This window comes from Bos grunniens, chromosome 14 (genome assembly GCF_055505025.1).
Source record: "Bos grunniens cultivar Pamir isolate PY7600 chromosome 14, Bosgru_T2T1.0, whole genome shotgun sequence".
In the NCBI taxonomy this organism is placed as follows: domain Eukaryota; kingdom Metazoa; phylum Chordata; class Mammalia; order Artiodactyla; family Bovidae; genus Bos; species Bos grunniens.
Window position 1 is genome coordinate 16,225,343 of NC_141178.1, and position 20,682 is coordinate 16,246,024.

General features: G+C 44.0%; 1 protein-coding gene across 1 annotated transcript in view; it reads left to right on the forward strand.

Annotated features, from left to right (window-relative positions):
- Window positions 1-18,910, forward strand: part of POP1 (POP1 ribonuclease P/MRP subunit) — a 35,109-nt gene extending 16,199 nt beyond the window's left edge. Inside the window, exons 9-16 of the mRNA XM_086336050.1 lie at window positions 89-182; window positions 2,810-2,921; window positions 3,695-3,814; window positions 8,818-8,933; window positions 10,959-11,150; window positions 12,388-12,542; window positions 16,795-17,136; window positions 18,102-18,910. Coding sequence (XP_086192176.1) covers window positions 89-182; window positions 2,810-2,921; window positions 3,695-3,814; window positions 8,818-8,933; window positions 10,959-11,150; window positions 12,388-12,542; window positions 16,795-17,136; window positions 18,102-18,753 — 1,783 coding nt within the window. The 3' untranslated portion in view covers window positions 18,754-18,910. The remainder of the gene's footprint in view (window positions 1-88; window positions 183-2,809; window positions 2,922-3,694; window positions 3,815-8,817; window positions 8,934-10,958; window positions 11,151-12,387; window positions 12,543-16,794; window positions 17,137-18,101) is intronic.
- The last annotated feature ends 1,772 nt before the right edge of the window (window positions 18,911-20,682 follow it).

The following is a 20,682-nucleotide window of genomic DNA, read 5'->3' on the forward strand; positions in this document are numbered from 1 at the left end:
CTACTGAACGTTTTCAGTGAAGGCGTGCTCTGTTTCTGTCAGTGAGGCAGACATTACATGCAGTATAAAGCCCTTCTCTTTCTTTCAGTGATTTGACTATGGAGATGAACAGATTCCGGCTGATCGGTCCTCTTTCTCACTGCATCTTAACTGAGGCGCTCAAAGCTGCTTCCGTCCACACCGTAAGAGTAAACCTGATTGCGTTGCTTTATTCTGGTCAGGTCCTTCTTAGCAAATTTGCAAAACCTAACATATAACTTCGGAGAAGGCAATGGCAACCCACTCCAGTATTCTTGCCTGGAGAATCCCAGGGGCAGAGGAGCCTTAGTGGGCTGCCGTCTATGGGGTCGCACAGAGTCGGTCATGACTGAAACGACTTAGCAGCAGCAGCATATAATTTGGCAGCTTTTGTGGCCATAGCTTATATGTGTTTGTTTGCCTAGTTATGCTTATTATCAAAGACTCTATCTTTCACTTCTAGAATAGCAAATCTAAGTGAATGTAGCAAGTAAACTGATTGTTCTCATTTAAATACAGACTGCTCCTGCAGCTTCTGAATTTTTTAAAGGGTCTTAACTTCTCCACCATAGGTAAGTAGGTAACAGGGAGCTGCCCCTAAAATCCCTGAAAGTATATGCCAGGTTTTTTTGTTTGTATTTGTGTGATACACGTTCTCTGGGGTTCGTTTTCAGGATGGTCTCTAGCAGGTTGAGAGCAATGTGTCACATGTACCTCTGTTCAGTAGAACTTTCTGCAAGGATGCTGTTTCTTTGTGCTGTCCAGTACGGGAGCCACCAGCCCCAGGTAGCTACTGAGTGGCTCATGTGACCAAGGAAGTGGATTGGTACTTGTACTTATTTTAGTGATTAACAGGTAAATTCACAGCTCTCTGTGTCAAGTGGCCACCATGTTGATTGCACAGGTCTAGGGAGTAGAGAGTAGATGAGGAATCAGACTCACTTGGGGTTCAGATTTGGTCTGTTTTCCTGTATCAGTGCCTCAGTGTCCATGCTTCTCGCAGATTGGACATGTCTGATATGGTGATAGAGCCGATCAGAGTTTGACCTGTTGGAAGACAGATAAACTTTAAAAACCAAAGGCGACCTCTCTCTCTTCACTGTTTCCACACTAGTCTCAACCACTGTCATCTCTGGCCTGGGTCCTGAAGCAGCTTCTCAACTTTCATTCATTGTTCCCATTTTTTGCTCCTTTCTCCACACAGGAGGCAAAGTGATATTTTAGCAATTTTTGTTTTTTTTTCTTTTTAAAGGTGAAGTGTAATTTTCTTTTCTTTTTTTTAATTAATAAATGTTTTATTTTTGGCTGCACTGGGTCTTGTTACTATGCGGGCTTTTTCTCTAGTTGCAGTGCAAAGACTTGTCGTTGCAGTGACTTCTCTCGTTGCAGAGCACGGGCTCTCGAGCACGCAGGCTTCAGTAGTTGTGGTGCACGGGCTTAGTTGCCCCAAGGCATGTGGGATCTTCCCAGACCAGGGATCGAACCCATGTCCCCTGCATTGGCAAGCGGACTCTTAACCACTAGACCACCAGGGTAGTCCCATTTTAACAATTTATGCTCATCGAGCTACTTCCTGATTAAAAGCTTTTGGATAGCTTCTCACTGTATGTGAGAAAAAAAATCCAAAGCCCTTAATTTGACTGGTAATCTTGTGCCTCCATGCCTGTCTGGCCTTATCTCTTCTCATGTTCGGCACTTCAGCCACACCGTCTTATTCCAGTGGTTCCAGGTTCTAGAATGTGTCAGATCTCATGTCCCTTTGAGACTGTCTGAATTTTCTGTCTCTACCCCTCTTCTTGGCTGAGTCTAAAGGTTTCAATATCTATATCATTTTCTTCTAGAATTCCTTCCTGACCTCCAAGTTCAATTAAATCCTTGCTGTTGTTTTCATTCCGTCTAGCTCCGTTCCTCAGTTTTTACGTCTAGATTTGTTCGCATGTCTTTGTGAGGTCTGTGTCTCAAGACTCTCAGCTTCCTGCTGGCAGGCTCGGGGCAGTCCTCTTCTTGACTCTGTGCCCCAGGCTTAGGGCAGTGCCTGGAGCTGACTAGGCATTCCACGCTAGCTAGTAACTTGCAGAGGGAGGATTCGAACCTGCAAAGTTTGGATCCAGGGTATGTACTTTGAACCACGTGCTACCTGAGTTTCTGTGAGGTAAAGGGCTCAGTGTATTAATATTATAGGTTAGACTCTTAGGGTAACATCCCCGTTCAGCAAACTTTGGTATGAACCGCAGCTGTAAAGTTCTCTTCCCAGTCTTACATATGGTACTCGAAGTGCTGTTTGAGACCTCAGTCCCTAGTTCTGTTCAGAAAAAAAGGCAAGTAAAATACAGTATTTCTTGAAATTTCTAGAAATACTATAGTAGTAATGTCTTCCTTTGCTGAAGATTTCTTCAAAAGGGGTTTTGTTTTGGTTTTTCTTCAGTGGGGAAAGTTTTATTGCTTAGTCTGGCGATGAGGTTGGTAGTATTGGGAGAAGAGCAAGGAGCAAGGTCTCTCATGTTGGCTCTGTGCTCCAGAGACCACAGGCGTGTGTTAAGTTAGGTAGTCTCTCAGAAAACCGCAGATATTCTTCTTAGTATATGAAATCTTGAGAGAAGTACAGTCCTACGTCCTTGTCTTTGATTAGAAGAGTCGTTAGTCTGATGTGACAATTTCCCTGGTTCCTCTCCAGAAACATTCATTCTAAGAAATGAGGATGCAAGGACGGAGGCCAGTAGCACAAACGTTTTAACCAAAATTATTAACTGATCCACTGTTTGTCTGGTGAACAGGAGTTGTTGTTTTCTAGGAGGGAGAGGACACAGAGAAGACACCTCACCGTTGGTGGATTGAAACCTGCAAGAATCCTGATAGTGTTTCCCTTCATCGCAGACAAGAAGCCGTTTTTGAATTGTTGGGAGGTATACGCTGGAATGGGGCTTCCCAGGTGGCGCTAGCGCTAAAGAACCCGCCTGCCAGTGCAGGAGACGTGAGAGATGTGGGTTCAATCCCTGGGTTGGGAAGATCCCCTGGAGGAGGGCACGGCAACCATTGCAGGATTCTTCCCTGGAGAATCCCCTGGACAGAGGAGCCTGGCGGGCTACAGTCCATAGGGTCACAAAGGATCGGACCCAACTGAAGTAACTTAGCACTCAGCATGCATACAGGGGAACACTGGGTTGTACTGGGAAAGAAGGGAGGAGTGGGAACTGGGTTAAAAGAGCATCTTGCAGCTGAGCTACCTAAATGTAGTGGTGCTTTTTACTTTGAAACTGTTAAAATACAGCAAGAAACACGAATGAGATGTTAAAACTTTAAATAAATAACTGGTATTCTGTTAATGTAGGTAAAAGCATATACTGAAATGCTTTAGCTACTAAATGTTTTAGCTACTAAACTGAAATCTTACTTACCCACACATGATTGCATTTGTGTGTAAAGCTCCTGTAGTTATTGATAGGAACATACATGTTCATGTTGTAAAATGACCTGTTATGTTAATGTTTTTGGTAAGAAACTTCACTCTTTATGAATGTTAATTTATTCTCTGAAAGTATCATTGGGGAGATAAAAGGGAATGTGTATCTTTACAAAATCAGCCCAAGATGAAAATTTCATTAGAAACATTTGAAAATGAAAGCAAAATATGTATTTGTGAATAACTTCCTGTTTGCGTCTTGTTTTGTTGCTAAAGGGATAACATCACCAGCAGAAATTCCAGCAGGTACTATTCTGGGACTGACGGTTGGTGACCCACGAATAAATCTGCCTCAAAAGAGGTCCAAAGTTTTGCCCAATCCAGAAAAATGCCAAGGTAAAGTTCCTGAGACAACCCTGGTTTTCCTTAACAACTGTTCTGACTAGTCAGTCCCATTAGAAGAATTCTGTCAGTGACAACTTCTGCAGTAACTTTATCTGTAGAAAATTTCAGGCCCTCTTTTTACCTGCCTACCTTTTTAAGGTGATCATGATAAAAGGAAATGGTATATCAGGAAGTATCTTTAGCTGTAAACGTGTAGCCTGATCCTCATGTTCATTTTTTCCGCTGAGTTCTCTATTTTCAATATCTAGTAATAACCTGCCTCTGCAAACGGGGTTCTCTGAAAATGCCTGGCTTTTCAGAATTTTAATTGTGAGGAAGGGACCCGCACCCGAAGCTGGTCTTGTGCTCTTTGGAAGCCTCTGTCTGACCATACAGATGACCCAGGTTCGAATCCTGGCAAGGCCATCCCAGGTGCTGAAGGGTAAGAGGTCTCGGCTTAGACTCAGTAGCGTGGCCTGTGGGGGTTTCTTCGGGGTGATGTGGTTGTGGGTGGGTGGGGGCTGGCTAAAATCTTAGTCTGATCTGCACAACTGTGATAATGCCTCACTGTGTTTACTGTCATTTAAGCCCAGTTAATTGGAAGAATAATTAAAATCAGTCTGTCAGTTTTTGGAGAACAGATACTGGTGTGTGTAGTAACAACTTGAGATTTGTTTTTTTTTAACCTTCACAAGTAGATAGATAGCTTATTAAGGGGGCAGTACAGTACTCTGCCAGAACCTTAACATGAAAGGTGGATTGGCTGAAAGAGTTTAAGATATATAGGTAAGTTAGTTAATTAGAGAGTCTTACACTTTAATCTGGAGAAGGCAATAGCAACCCACTCCAGTACTCTTGCCTGGAAAATCCCATGGGTGGAGGAGCCTGGTGGGCTGCAGTCCATGGGGTCGTGAAGAGTCAGACACGACTGAGCGACTTCACTTTCACGCATTGGAGAAGGAAATGGCAACCCACTCCAGTGTTCTTGCCTGGAGAATCCCAGGGACGGAAGAGCCTGGTGGGCTGCCGTCTATGGGGTCACACAGAGTTAGACACGACTGAAGCGATTCAGCAGCAGCAGCAGCAACACTTTAATTGATGAATTGCTGGCTCTTTCTTTTCTTTTTTAACAGCAGTATGGTTGGGTACAACTGTAAAAGTTAGAGCATCTACTACACTGATAACTGTTGACTGTCAGAATGATCTCAGAATCGCAGTTAAACTCTACTTAGTTTGGCTGCCTCAAATCCTTTTTTCAAATAATTTTTTAAAATTCCTATTGGGGTATAGATTTACAATATTATATTAGTTTCAGGCGTATGGCAAAGTGAATTTGTTATCCATATACGTTCAGTTCAGTCACTCAGTCGTGCCTGACTCTTTGCCACCCCATGGACTGCAGCATGCCACATACATACACGTACATCCATTGTTTTTAAGATTCTTTCCCCATATAGGCCATTACTGAGTATTGCGTAGAGTACCCTTTGCTATACAGTAGGTCCATATTAGTTATCTATTTTATATACAGTAGTGTGTATGTGACAATCCCAGTCTCCCAATTTATTCCTCCCCTCTTTCCCCCCAACCCCATAACCATAAATTTATTTTCTACATTCGTAACTACTTCTGTTTTGTAGATAAGTCCTTTTGTGGCCTTTTTTTTGATTTCACATATAAGCTATATCATATAATATTTGTCTTTCTCTGTCTTACTTCACTTAGTATGACTGTACCTAGGTTGATCCATGTTGTCGTAAATGGCATTATTTTGTTCTTTTTGATGGCTGAGTAATATTCCCTTTATATATGTACCAAATCTTCTTTATCTGTTGATGGACGTTTAGGTTGCTTGCATATCTTAGGTATTGTAAATAGTGCTGCAGTAACATTGGGGTGCATGTATCTGTTTGAATTGTGATTTTCTTTGGATATATGCTCAGGAATGGGATTGTCGGATCGTATTGTAGCTCTATTTTTAGTTTTTTAAGGAATCTTCATACTGTTCTCCATAGTGTCTGTACCAGTTTTGGGAAAAGGCAGTTATGTATTAAATTCTTTCGAAGGCTTTCATTGTTCATTTGCTAAGTTGTGTTCAACTCTGCAACCCCATGGGCTGCAGCACGCCAGGCTTTCCAGTCCTTCACTATCTCCTAGAGTTTGCTCAAACTCATGTCCATTAAGTCAATGATACCATCCAACCATCTTATTCTCTGCCACCCACTTCTGCTCCTGCCTTCAATCTTTCCCAGCATCAGGATCTTTTCCAGTGAGTTGGCTCTTTGCATCAGGTAGCCAAAGTATTGGAAGTTCAGCTTCAGCATAAGTCCTTTCAAGGAATATTCAATGTTGATTTCCTTTAGGATTGACTAGTTTGATCTCCTTGCTGTCTAGGAAACTCTCAGGAGTCTTCTCCAGAACCACAGTTCAAAAGCATCGGTTCTTCGGCGTTCACCCTTCTTTATGGTCCAACTCTTACATCCATACGTGACTACTGGAAAAACCATAGCTTTGACTATACAAACCTTTGTCAGCAAAGTGATGTCTCTGTTTTTGAACATGCTGTCTAGGTTTGTCATAGCTTTTTTCCAAGGAGCAAGCATGTTTTAACTTCATGGCTGTAGTCACCGTCTGCAGTGATTTTGGAGCCCAAGAAAATAAAATCTGTCACTGTTTTCACTTTTTCCCCTTCTATTTGCCATGAAGTGATGGGACTGGATGCCATGATCTTTAGTTTATTGAATGTTGAGTTTCAAGCCAGCTTTTTCACTCTCTTCTTTCACCCTCATCAAGAGGCTCTTTAGTTCCTCTTCACTTTCTGCCATTAGAGTGGTATGATCCTAATATAAATCAGTTCAGAGAAAATTAAAGTTTATCTTGAAAAAACATTACAAAATGATAACCAAGATAAGTCTAGTTACCATCTGTCATCATAAAGATTTATTTCAATATCATTGGCTATATCCTCAGTCCTGTACATTGCATCCCCACGACTTACTTATTTTTTAACTGGAAGTTCGTGTCTTTTAATCTCTCTCAACTATTTCATTCATCCCTCCACAGATCTCCCCTCTGGCAACCACCAGTTTGTTCTCTGTATCTATGACTCTGTTTCTGTCTTAATTTTTTAGATTCCACATACTAGTGATATCATCTGGTATTTGATTTTCTCTGTCTGGCTTATTTCACTTAGCATAATATCCTCCAAGTCCATTCATGTTGTTGGAAATGGCAAAATTTCATTCTTTTTTTGTGGCTGAGTAGAGTTCCATTGTATATATACCACATATGCTTTAACTGTTCATCTGTTGATGGACCCTTAGGTTGCTTCCATACTTTGGCTATTGTAAATAATGATGCAGTGAGGATAGGGATGCACATATCTTTTCAATTTAGTGTTTTTATTTTCTTTGAAAATGTCTCCCAAAACAGAATTGCTGGATTGTGTAGTAGTTTGATTTTTGTTTTTTTTGAGGAAGCTCCCTTCTGTTTTACATATTGGCTGCACCAGTTGACATTCCGACCAACAGTGTATGAGGATTCCCTTCCCTCCACATCCTTGCCAGGTCGGTGTCCCCAGGAGGACTCCCAGCTGCCTCCTGCGTTTCTGGGAAGCTTTAAAATCAGCAAGTAAAGGCTCTTTTCAGACTACGTCCTCGGTTCTGGTTCTTGGAGCATGTAGATTTTGTGTGCACCCTTTCAGAGTGGGGTCTGTGTTTCCTGAAGTCCTCCAGCTGTCCTGTAGTCAAGCCCACTGGCCTTCAAAGCCAGTTGTTCTATGAGCTCGTCCTCTCCATACAGCTCCCCCGGGCTAGGGAACCTGATGTGGAGCTTGGGCCCTTTGCTCTTTTGGGAACACTCTGCAATTGTGATTCTCCTCCTGTTTTCTGTGGGTCACCTACCCCATCTGCCTACCCTGGGGAGTGTGTGGCTTGACTATACCAGGTTTCTACCTTTCCTCTCCAGTTCCTTATTTTCTTTAGCCGTAGGAAGTCTTTTCTGCTGGTCTTCAAGATGTTCTCGTACGTAGTTGCTCTGTAAACAGTTGTGATTGTGCTGTGCCCATGTGAGGAAGTGAGTTCAGGGCCTTCTGAACCGTCTTGACCACCAATCTCACAGTCTCACTGCATCACAACTGCAGAGTCACTTCCAACTTTTTTTTTTTTCTTTCAGCCATCAGACTCATGTGGGTATGTTCTATTGAGTGATCTTTTGTGTTGGCATTTTAGGACCTTAGCCTAAACTCATGAATTGTCTGATTTTTTTTTTCTTTTTTTTTCTTCTAATTCTTCAGTCCAACAAAATAAAATCTGAAAGACGTTTTTCCCCCTGGTGTTTAAATAATTTCCTATAGGATATCTCTTCTATTAATATGCATGTTTATAACTGAAACGATCCCCCGCCCCGCCTTCCCCGCTGGAGCACTTTTTGGCCGGTGTGGCTCGTTTAAAGGGATGAAACAACATAGTTCACAGAAAATATATTCATTTGAAAAGAATGAGAGCAATACATTTTACAGAAGGGGAATTCACTCAGTTCAATAAAAATAGGGTCATTAGAGACTTGAAATAAAAGGACAGAAAAAAAGGATGGTATCTCTTAGCTCAGGACTTTTTGGTCAGGGATGATATAAAGAGCCCTGAAGCCTGTAGTTAAAGTATAACTTGTGCAATCAGAGCATATGATCAAGAAGTGGTTCTTTGCCTCTGCAGTGATGCCTAGAATAATCTTCCCTGTGGAATCAGGCAGTTATTTCGAGGCAATTTAATGTAATATTTGCATCTTATACACTAAAAATAAATGTCAAGTAAGTTTAGGAGTCTGCACTGTTTCACAGGTTATGAAACCAACTGTAAGAATTACAGTTTCTATTCAAGTAAATAAATTCCTCTAGAGAAGTAAATGCCTGTAGAATATTTTCCTCTAATAGAAGGTCCCCTAGCATCGTTTAGAATTTGACCCTTACTGACCTAAATTAAAGAATGTGGTTTAAGGCTGTTTCTTTTCCCTCTTAGATAATGAGAAAGTTAGACAGCTGCTTCTGGAGGGTGTGCCGGTGGAGTGTTCACATAGCTTTCTCTGGAACCAAGATATCTGTAAGAGTGTCACAGAGAATAAAATCTCGGATCAGGTAACTAATGGTAAAGTCATGAAAACAGGTTGCAATTCATCACTCTAGAGACCATTAAAGTTATTTCATACTTTATAGACGCCTATAGACTTCCTTTTATTTTTAGACTTTTGATCCCTTTACTTAATGATATAAACAATGATTCTCTTTTCTGTTTTAGAGAAGAATAATCTCTAGAAAAGATTAATACAAAGACTTTTTCTTAAAAATGATAATCTTATGGTTTAAATATGTTTTTCATTCATTATTTTTTTCCCCTTATATGTTTTCTGTCTGTAATCTCACAATGATTGAGCTCCTGCCAGCACCAGGTATTGTATTCAGTGATGGGGCAAATGCCTAGGATACAGTTGAAGAAGTACAGAGTATGAAGGAAGCCCAAAGAATGGGTACTGAGCCCGGACTAGGGAAATTGGGGGAAGCTTCCCAGATGGAGGAGCTGATGTTTGAGCTAACTCTTAGGTGGATGGTCGGAGTTAACCAGACTTCTTGGGGCCAGGGGCCAGGAGCCAAGGCTACGATGGAGAATGGATTGTCTGAGTTGAGAGGAAGGGCTAGGGCCCAGGCCAAAACCAGGATGACCTGTTCAGGAATCTCCAAGCAGATCAGCATCTTGGAGTTAAGGGTGAGGCAGGAGATGGAACTGAAGAGATTAAGACGGGAATCAGGGGTAAAAGATCTTGAGGCATCCTTGGATTTAGACTGAAGACTAGGGGCCATTGAAGATTTTAAACGCGGCCATGACATGATTAGATTTCACTCTGGCAGTGTTGTGGAGACTAGGGATGGGGAAAAGGCGGCCCGAGGAGCTGGAGAGAGGATGCGTGGTTGGATGGCCTTGAAAGAGGTCCTTAAAATAGTCCAAATGGCACGGTGGGGGCCTGAAGTGTGGCAGTGCGGCTGGAGTGGAGGGGCTGGGGCTTGGAACATACACCTGGGAAGTAAAACTGACAGGACTCTGAGATGGGACGTGAGAAAGGAGAAGCCTGTGGGTTAGCTTCCAGCAGTCTCGCTTGGATTTAAGAGCTCAGCTGAAAGAGAGCCAGAGCCAGGTCTGACTTGTCGCTCCTATCTTGCCAAGTGCTAGCAAAGTGCCTGGTGTAGCACGAGTGCTCAGGAAATATTTGAATGAATGCGTAAATGAATGAACAGTAAATATTTGAAAGGATGAATGAATGAGTGAATGAGATGTGAGAACTGTGTGTCCTTCAGGAAGAGAGTGAAACAGTGGGGAAGATGAGTTCAATCTCAGGTAAACCAGGTTTGAGAGGCCTTGGGCTGTCCCAGGAGCAGATGTCCAGGAGACAGGTATCTGTCTCAGGAGGAAACACTGGGGCTATAGACATAGATACTTTGGGATGACTAAGGGTTAAAAAAAGGAGACCCAAGATTTGGTCATGCATGAAGGGTGTTCATGAGTTAAACTCTGTAGCTGGTGGAGGTGGTCTCTGCTGTAGTCTTCTCAGTCGAGTGGCCGGCTTCTCCTACCTGCTCATCTCCTTTGACAGCTGGCAAGAAAAATCTGAAAGGGTGTTGTTACCCACTCCCTCCAGTCCACCTGACAGATAATTTGTAGCACCTTCTGTTTTAAGACCTGATGAGAAATTTTCTCAAAGAGCTGGAGTATTATCCGACTTGCTTCCCTTGAGAAATTGTTAATTATTCATACCTCCTTTACTCCATGACCACCAATCTTAACCAAAGTAAATGTAAAAGTGTTAAAATATAAGATTAATCCTGATATAAGAAAGAGCAGAATGAATGTATATTGTTTTAGAACATTGAATCATCTAGTATATTCTAGACCAAATTTAAGACAATGTGGCATTTTCTACCAAAGCACTTCTATGGAGGTGCTACTCCTGGGAGGAGTACTTTGTACTTAAAAATGGCTCACGTTTATTTACTGAGAATGTTTTCTTCCTAAAAGAGTGTTTAACTTTCTAAAGCTGCTTATAGAGAGACCCAGTAGGATCTCCCGGAAGACTAGAGTTGTTTGTCTTGAATTATTTTCTTCCACTCTAGGATTTAAACCGGAAGAGGAGTGAATTGCTGGTGCCCGGGTCACAACTTTTTTTAGGTCCCCATGAATCCAAGGTTCCTATACTTTTGATTCAACAACCAGGAAAAGTGACGGGTGATGAGCAACGAGGCTGGGGAAGCGGCTGGGATATCCTGCTCCCAAAGGGCTGGGGCATGGCGTTCTGGATTCCATTTGTAAGTAACACTTACAACATTCAAGGTACGCTCTTAGGGAGTGCCAAGTGCTGAAAATGTTCCTGACTTAATGCAGGGCCTAGAAATTGAGTGCTAGTTTTCTGCCCTTTGAGCTATCATCTTGGATACGAGATAATTTCATAAAGTCCCTGGAGCCAGGTTCCTTAATAAGAGTTGTGCGGACATTTGATGAACTTTTGAGGTTTTAAAAGTGGCCTGATTTTTGAATAGTAGTGGCAACAAACGAGGTTTTTTGGGGTTTTTTTTACTTGAAATTTGTTGTAGTTTAAAAACAAAGTATTTAATTTTTATAGATGTGTATAATACAGTTGTTTTTTGTGTGGATCCATTTATTAACTGCAGCTAAAAATTTTCTTAAAAATCTAACGTGTGTTTAAGTTTTCCTGGTTAGTTTAACTAATTACTTTGAGAACATAAAGGACATGTAGGACTGTTGGATTCATGCAGGCAATTAATTTCAGTCCTTACGCATAGTACAGAAGATATTTAATCATTTAGGAGTGGGGTTATTTTTAAAGATAACTTTAAACTTACGAGCTGTTTCAAGTATACAGAAAGTGACACTTGGATACCGTCCAGCTTAAGAAAGAAGACATAAAAGGGTCATTGGAAGCACTCTATCCCTCTCCAATCCCATTTCCTTCTCTCCTTCCAAAGGAATCACTGGCCCTATTGGTGTTTGTTGCTATCATGCACGTTTTTATAGTTTTATTAATTGTGTGTGTATGTATCCCAAACTAAAGTAGCTAAATTTGTAACGTGGAAACTTACATTACCATATGTAAAATAGATAGCCAACGGGAATTTGCTGTATGGCTAAGAAACTCAAACAGGGGCTCTGTATCAACCTAGAGGGGTGGGATGGGGACAGAGATGGGAGGGAGGTTCAAAAGGGAGGGGATATATGTATACCTATAGCTGATTCAGCTTGAGGTTTGACAGAAAGCAATAAAATTCTATAAAGCAATTATCCTTTAATAAAATAAATTTAAAAAATAGCTAAATTTGACATGTTTTTACTTGCTCTGTTCACTCAACATTGAGAATTTTTTTTCCGTAATGATTGATGAAGCTCTAAGTCATTCATTTTCACTATTGTATGGTAACTCATTGTAGAGTAAGTCCTCAGTGTATTTATTCTTTCTCTTTGTGATGGGTATTTAGGTTTCCCACTTTCCCCATACAAATGACAGAATCCTTCTGGGATTTCTTCTAGATCTATCGAGGTGCAAGAGTTGGAGGGTTAAAAGAAACCTTAGTGCATTCTCAGTATAAAAGGTCGCCTAATGTCCCAGATGATTTCCCAGACTGCCCTGCTGGGGTTCTCTTTGCTGAAGAGCAAGCGAAACATCTTCTTGAGAAGTACAAGAGGTAAGAGACTGGCTTCTCTAGTGTTCTGTCTTAAAGGGAAGGCACACTGACCAGCAATGTTTTTCCTGGCTTCAGGGACTCCTGACTGTATAATGTGGAGTTCCTCGACTTGTCAACATTCCTGAGACATAATTTAAGAAGACATTACTTAGTTAGGAGATGGCCCTATCGCTGGATTTTATAGTTCATGCAGGTTACAAACCCTTCTCTTGGTTATTTGATTCAGTGACGATGGTGAACTCCTGAACTGTGGACCTGAGTTCCAGGCGCTTGTTAACAGATTCCCACTACTGACCCCTACCCCTAAAAATGGACATTGTATTTTTTTTTTGTAATGGTTATAAATGGAGTATATATTTATGAAATTTTAAACAAAGTATGGAAACATATAAAAATACTTTATAAACTAGTATATTCCTTTTATCAGTGTATTCTTTTTGTCCAGAGAGATATGCACTGTTTTTACATTTTGCTATCTGTCCATCTAGGCTGTTTTCTTTTCTTTTTCCATTGGAAGAGTGGCCGATGAGAGGCTCTATTTCCTTTATACTCAGGAAAGGAAGCCTTGGGCACGTGTATTTCCTGCTGAAATACAGTAGGCTCCTGGACGCACAGAAACCCTCTAGTTTGTTGTGGCATCTGCTGTGCCTGGCCAGTGCACAGTGGGCCCGAATACTTGTATTTGTTGACTGATGAATGGGTGAATAATTGAATGTTGTGTTTCCTTGACTCTGAGCTCCACGGTCGTGCTCTCCTATGCATGGCTGAAGCCACAGAGATGGGCCCTGTCTGACTTTCCAGGTTTGAATGATGAACAGATGAGCTGTGGTTTGAATGATGGACGAATAAGTGGGCGAGTGAGTGGCGAGAGGTTCCTGGATTCTGGCTCACAGGCCATTTGAGGGCAGCCGTCCTATGCCTCCCATGCAGGGTCTTCTCTGTGCTTGTTAAATAGTCGTGGGCAGAAATGCTTATGTCTCATCCTTCAGATTTTTCTATATGTAAATTTTTTTAAAATTTAATTACTTTTTAAATTACTTGTTTATTTGGCTGCATTAGGTCTTAGTTGCGGCAGGCAGGATCTCTGATCTTAGTGGCAGCATGCAGGAACTTGAGCTGCAGCATGTGAGATCTAGATCCCTGACCAGGGATTGAACCCGGGCCCCCTGCATTGGGAGCGTGGAGTCTTAGCCACTGGACCACCAGGGAAGTTGGAATCTTTTTTTTGAAGCATTATATGACATATACTATTTTGAAACCTGCTTTTTTCATGTAACTGTATATTATGGAAAATTTTCCCACGTCAATAAACACGACTCTACACACCCTCTGTGGCGGCTTTTGCACCATGCTGCAGAGCTGAGCAGTTCCTATGGAGACCACAAGGCCCAGAGAGCCAGAAATAGCTATCATCTGGCCCCTTACAGAATAAGTTTGCCAACACTTGGTGTAAACGAGGGCCTGGCTGTGTTCCAGCTCACTCTGTGGACTTCCTATCATTTTCATGTGCCGTAAGATATTAATCTCCTGTGTTTTTCTCCGCCATTTAAGAGTGTAAATCCATCCCTAGCTCATGGGTCATACCTGGCGCCTGGCAGTGGGCCAGATTTGGCTGGTGCAGCGTGGCTATTCTGTGATTTATCAGTGGCCCTTTATGTTCTTTCTGCTTTTTTGCTCTATGCTTCCATGAACAGCTTTCCCTATGCGTCTCTACATATTTGTCCCATTTATTCATTTAACACGTGCTAATTTAGAACCTGCCATGTGTCGAAAACCTTTTTAGGCCCTGAGGCTACAGCAGCGGTCAGGGCAGGCAAAGTCAGTTCTGCCCTTGTGGAGCTTACTCTTTTTGGAAGTGCATGTTTCCAGGCTGGTGGGGGGATCCAGGAGAGGTGAGGGAGGCTAACTTGCGAGAGCAAAGCCCTCAAGCAGGGAAGAGGGGGTGGCATCGGGGCACCAGGGGAAGGGGTGGCGTTCTGTAGAATCAGGCTCAGCGCTCTCATTTTAATAGGCTGGAAGGCTGACTCTGAAATGCTACAGATTTAGGTAGGCTAGACTCTGCGGAGAGGTTGGGTAGTAGGCATGGTTAATGCCTGTCTTCTCAGTGAAAAATAGGCAAGGCTGTCACCTAGGAATAAGGGGGAGAGAGGCTGTCAGAGATTTAAGGAGCGAGGAATTGATGTAAACGGTGTTCTTGGAGAGTGGAAGATGGAGTGACCGGGAGAAACCTAGGGGATTTGTAAGAAATGTAAGAGCCCACTTGAGTTGTGTGTTGATAGTGAGGCCCCTCAGGACGGTTGCGTGCTCTTCCCCAGCCATGTTCTGCCAGTCTGGTCCTGGGCTGGGGAAGGGGGAGGGTTGCATGTAACCAGGATGGGCTTTGCCAGGGGGAAGGAGTTGAGGGTATGTGTAAAGGGAGTGACTCTGTGAACTATGGAGAAGGGCAGGCAACCCACTCCAGTGCTCTTGCCTGGGGAATCCCTTGGACAAAGGAGCCTGGTGGGCTGCAGTCCATGGGATTGCAAAGAGTCAGGCAGGCACTGAACTGTGGGATCTAGGCTTATCAGCAGAGAGATGTGAGGATGGTGGTGGGCAGTGATGAAGTGGGAGAGCAAACATGCGGTTAGCCCTACGTGTGAACCTCCAAGTTGCCAGCTTTCAAAGACGTGAACGTGCGTTCCATTAGCATCAGGTATGAGTGAAATTGCAGCTCGCCTCTGTCTCCCCTTTTGTGTTTTCACCGTTTTTTATCTCTTTTTTGTAAATTGTCCATCTCTCTTTTTAAAGGTGTTTGGGTGAGGCCGGTACCCTGGGAGAGTTCTTCACCAGGTGCCCCTCTCAGAGTCCAGAGCGCGTTTGGTTCCATCTCCAGGATACAGGCTCACACTGAAGCCCCGGTGCAGGGTCATGTGCATTTGGGGTCTTAGGGTGCAGCACATAGTAAGAAGCCAAGTCAGAAGGATGGTCTGGGCCTGTCCCCGAGGAGACCGTCAGTCTGAAGACGCAGGCTCTCACAGAGTCCCCCTGCCCAGAAGGGCCCGTAACCAGGCCGGTCCCTACCTCTTGGGGTCGTTACGTACCAGAGCAGGCCCTGGTTCCCACTCGTCTGTGGCTTTCTGAAGGTTTGCCCTCACTTACCTGTTGCTGGAAAGGTCAGCTGGTGTCACTCATATGGAGGGCAGTTTGGAGATAATCATCAAAATTGCAAGTGCTAATAATACTCGCTGCCTTAGCACTTCCACTCCCGGAACTTGATCCTGTGAACATACTTGTCCTTGTGCAACGTGTTCAAGGTCGTTCGTGGCAGCAGCGTTTGTGGAAGCAAAAGCTTGAAAATAATCAAAATGCCCTGCAGAAGATAATGCCCTGTCTGTCTAGATAACTGAGGCCATGAGCCTCGTGCAGAAGAGTGAGGGTGTCTAGATGTGCTGATATAAGGTGATCTCCTAGATATTTTGTTAAATGAATAAGATTAAGCAAAGAGCGCAGGATCTTTTTGCCACTATTTGTGCAAGATGGGTAAAAACAGAAAGAAATATGTACATTATCGGCTTGTATGTTCAAAGAATGTCTGTAGAAGGATATGTGAGAAACCGATGATGACAGTGACTCTGCGGAGGATAGTGGGGTCACCAGAGGTCAAGGGTGAGAGAAACTTCACCATCCTCCATCTTGCACCTTGGCAACTTCAAACCCTGTTGAGAGTGCAGGGGCGTCACTGCACAGCTGCAGGAGCACACCTTACCTGCAGTCCTTCAGGAGGGGTGCCCATGGGGCGACTTTGTGGGTGCATTATCTGTTACAGCAAAAACCGAACAATAAGAAAAAAAGCTCAGCCAGAAGAATTGGTTATTATCATTTTTTAAAAAATCATATTTCTTTGAAAACTTTTCTGTATGTTTATTTGTTTATTTGGGGGTTTTATTGATTAATTCGTTTATTTTTGGGTGCACTGGGCTTTCTCCAGTTGTGGTGAGTGGGGGCTACTGCTTGCTGTGGTGTGCAGGCTTCTCATCCTGGTGGCTTCTCTTGTTTTGGAGCACGGGCTCTCGGTGTGCTCTTCAGTAATCTTCCGGGACCAGGGACCGAACCTGTGTGCCCTGCATCAGCAGGTGGCTTCTTAACCACTGGACCACCAGGGAAGTCCCTGCAGGTTTGTTTTTTAAATAGAGATGGAGTTCAGTGCCCATGGTTCTTTTGATTGTCCATCCTAAATCGTTCAAAACTGGTTTTCCTCTTTGATTCCCATTAGACGTCCTCCTGCAAAACGGCCCAACTACGTTAAGCTTGGCACCCTGGCACCTTTTTACTGTCCCTGGGAGCAGTTAACTCGAGACTGGGAGTCAAGAGTCCAGGCTCCAGAGGAATCGTCTGCAGCTTCCTCTCCAAGTGGTGGGGAGAGTGGCTCGAGCAGAAATGGGGTGCCTCGTGTTGCCGAGCCTGGGAGGACTGCTCAGCTGTCTGACGACCAAGGCACACCCCTGTGTGACTCCAGTGGGCCCGAGGGAGTCATGGACACAGATTGTCCAGCCGGGATGGGGACCAAGGAGGCGGCCAGCCAGAGTGCCGCCAGCAGCCCCCTTTGCGTTCTGAGGTAAGTGCTCAAGACTTCCGGATGCCTTTTTTGGATTGTCTGTTTTTTGATACTGACCCTGGCCACAGGATGCAGAAGTTGTCATGGTGCCTTTACACAAAGGCCAAGTAAATTTACAGACCTTCTAGCAGGGAAAGTCAGCGGATCCTTAAGGGCCTGGGGAAGAGCCTGAAGTCATACACACTTGATTTGGGGCATGATGTAGCTGAAATGATTTAAAATACCGCTTCAATAGACCTAAACCAAGGCCATTTATGACCTATTTCTTTTAGTCTTTGCTCACAAAGCAGTACCCTCGCGGTTATAGTCTTAAGGAATGAAGAACCCCTGCAAGCTTTCTTTAAATCGCTGAATTAGATTTCTTCTCATTGGTTTTGAGTAACCTGTGTTTGTGGCCGATGAGGTGATTCATTCATTCTCATTGTGATACTGTTGTATCACCGAGGGGAATGTATGGAATGTGTGCTCGTGGTATTGCTGTAGGCTATTAGATTCTGCTTATCATTTACCCTTTGTTCTGGGCTCTGATTTTAAAAGTGTGCCACCCCTTTGCTTTATACTTATTTTTCTGTATAATACCTTGTAATTTTGTATCTTTCCTTCTGACTTTTCATACAAATATCCCTCCCTTAGGCTTTCTTTTTCCATCAAAATTATCAGTTACTTTTTAACCCTCCCACTGTGAATACAGCCTAGATTCTACCCCATCATCTTATTTTTAATCTGTCTTCAGCTTTAAACCTTTAGTCCTCAGTCTTGAAATAGTAGACACCTGAAACGGATCGTTACAAAAATGTAAAAATGTGTAGTTTTAATTTTTTTTAAATTGAAGCTTTGATCCTTTCCCACATTGAGTATTAAACAACAACAAAAAAGCAAATGAACTCTAGCAAACCAGTCTCCTGACTGCTTATTTTCTCCATGAACAAAGTATCTTCACAAGGCTTGTCTCCCCCTTCACGCAGGAGTAGAAGATTACTGAGGCAGCTGTCAGCCTGGTGCGGACCCAGGCCTGGGGGCCGTCAGGCGACCCAGCGAGCCGGCAGAGGCCAGCAAGGACTAACCGGAGAGGCCTGCCCGGCTGTGCTGGACGCCTTCCCCAGGGCCCTGGTGTGGGTCAGGCTGGCCCTGCTGGGGAAGGGCAGCCCTGGCCCGCACACCCTGATCTGCGTCCCAGCCGAGGAGGATCTCCTGCAGCTCTCCCGCGATCAGCTGTACCATGGGCCCCAGGAGCCCAAGCACAGCGACCCATTCAAGAGCCAGATCCGGGAACAGAAGGAGAAGAAGAAGCTAGAGAAGAGGCTGAACCAAGGGCGTGCCGCGTCTGAGGGCCTGGCAGAGGGCGGCCCTGCGGCCGGGCCCCAGCCCCTGACCCTGGGCTTGTGGTCAGGCCCCCTCCCCGTTGTGACTTCTCACTGCTCCAGAGTTCTCCTTGGCTTTGTCACACAGGGAGATTTTTCCATGGCCGTTGGCTGTGGGGAAGCCCTGGGGTTTGTTAGCCTGACGGGCTTGCTGGACATGCTGTCCAAGCAGCCAGGGCTGGACAGGGGCCTTGTGTTGCTGAGGCCGCCTGCCTCCTTGCAGTATCGGTTTGCAAGAATCACAATTGAGGTGTGAACGTGGGTTCACATCACGGCACAGAAAAGAACTGTGTTTGCCAAGTCTCACAACCAACCAGAGAGTTGTTCCCCTCCCCCTGCCCCACCTTCTGTTTCAGGACATCATTCGAAGTTCCTTGGAAATGAGAATAAAGAAACTTACGTATTTATGCAAATAGATGAAATGTTTACATCATTCCAGTAATCTCGTTGATTTCCATCTTTCCCTGTCCTCACTGTGATATTTTAAAATTATTTGGCATATAGAGCCAAAAGCTTTTGTATTTTGCTTTCTTGGCCTGTGTAATTCTGGCTGAAAATAATTAGAAACTCTGGTTGTCTTCTTGCATCCTTTTTTTTTTTAATCAGGAACTATGACACCACCCTTATGGCAGAAAGTGAAGAGGAACTAAAAAGGCTCTTGATCAAGGTGAAAGAGGAGAGTGAAAAAGTTGGCTTAAAGCTCAACATTCAGAAAACTAAGATCATGGCATCTGGTCCCATCACTTCATGGGAAATAGATGGGGAAACAGTGGAAACAGTGTCAGACTTCATTTTTAGGGGCTCCAAAATCACTGCAGATGGTGATTGCAACCATGAAATTAAAAGAAGCTTACTCCTTGTAAGGAAAGTTATGACCAACCTAGATAGCATATTGGAGAAGGAAATGGCAACCCACTCCAGTGTTCTTGCCTGGAGAATCCCAGGGACAGGGGAGCCTGGTGGGCTGTCGTCTCTGGGGTCGCACAGAGTCGGACATGACTGAAGCGACTTAGCAGCAGCAGATAGCATATTAAAAAGCAGAGACATTACTTTGCCAACAAAGGTCCGTCTAGTCAAGGCTATGGTTTTTCCACTAGTCATGTATGGATGTGAGAGTTGGACTGTGAAGAAAGCTGAGCGCCGAAGAATTGATGCTTTTGAACTGTGGTGTTGGAGAAGACTCTTGAGAGTCCCTTGGACTGTAAGGAGATCCAACCAGTCCATCCTAAAGGAGACCAGTCCTGGGTGTTCTTTGGAAGGACTGAATGCTGAGGCTGAAACTCCAATACTTTGGCTACCTCGTGCGAAGAGTTGACTCATTGGAAAAGACTCTGATGCTGGGAGGGATTGGGGGCAGGAGGAGAAGGGGACGACAGAGGATGAGATGGCTGGATGGCATCACCAACTCGATGGACATGAGTTTGAGTAAACTCCGGGAGTTGGTGATGGACAGGGAGGCCTGGTGTGCTGTGATTCATGGGGTCACAAAGGGTCGGACATGACTGAGCGACTGAACTGAACTGAACTGAAGGGCTGTCAAGTCTATTTGAAAAATCTTGTAGTCATGTGATAAGCGACGATGACAGTTGTTTAATGATTTGATTGTTACCAAAGAGGAAAAGAGGGCTTCCTGGGTAGCTCACATGGTAAAGAATCTGCCTGCAATGTGGGAGACCTGAGTTCAGTCCCTGGGTTGGAAAGATCCCCTGGAGGAGGGCATGGCAACCCATTCCAGTATTCTTGTCTGGAGAATCCCATGGACAGAGGAGCCTGGCGGGCTACAGTGCGTGAAGTCACAAGAGTCAGACACAACTTAGCGACTTTCACTTTCACTTTCAAAGAGGAAAAGACTAAACGTCTGGTCTCTGTACCTGACCGGTGGATCCCCTGTGGGCCACATTCACTTCTGTGCTGTAATCAGCAGTCCCGCCACTTCACACCATAAAGAAGGACATCGTGGAAAACGCATTGCTGCTTCGGCGGTTTGGTTTACGGCAAGTGTTGAGATGGAATGAGAGTGGGGTCTGTGGTTTCATGGCTCTTCATCCTCTGTGTTGTTGACCAGCACATGTTTCCAGAAGTTACTTAATGTTTCTGTGCTCTTTGTTTTTGCAAAGAGTGTTTCACAGCCATTTCTCAAAACATGCTCTATGAAATATACGACCTAAGGAAAAGAGTCCAAGGA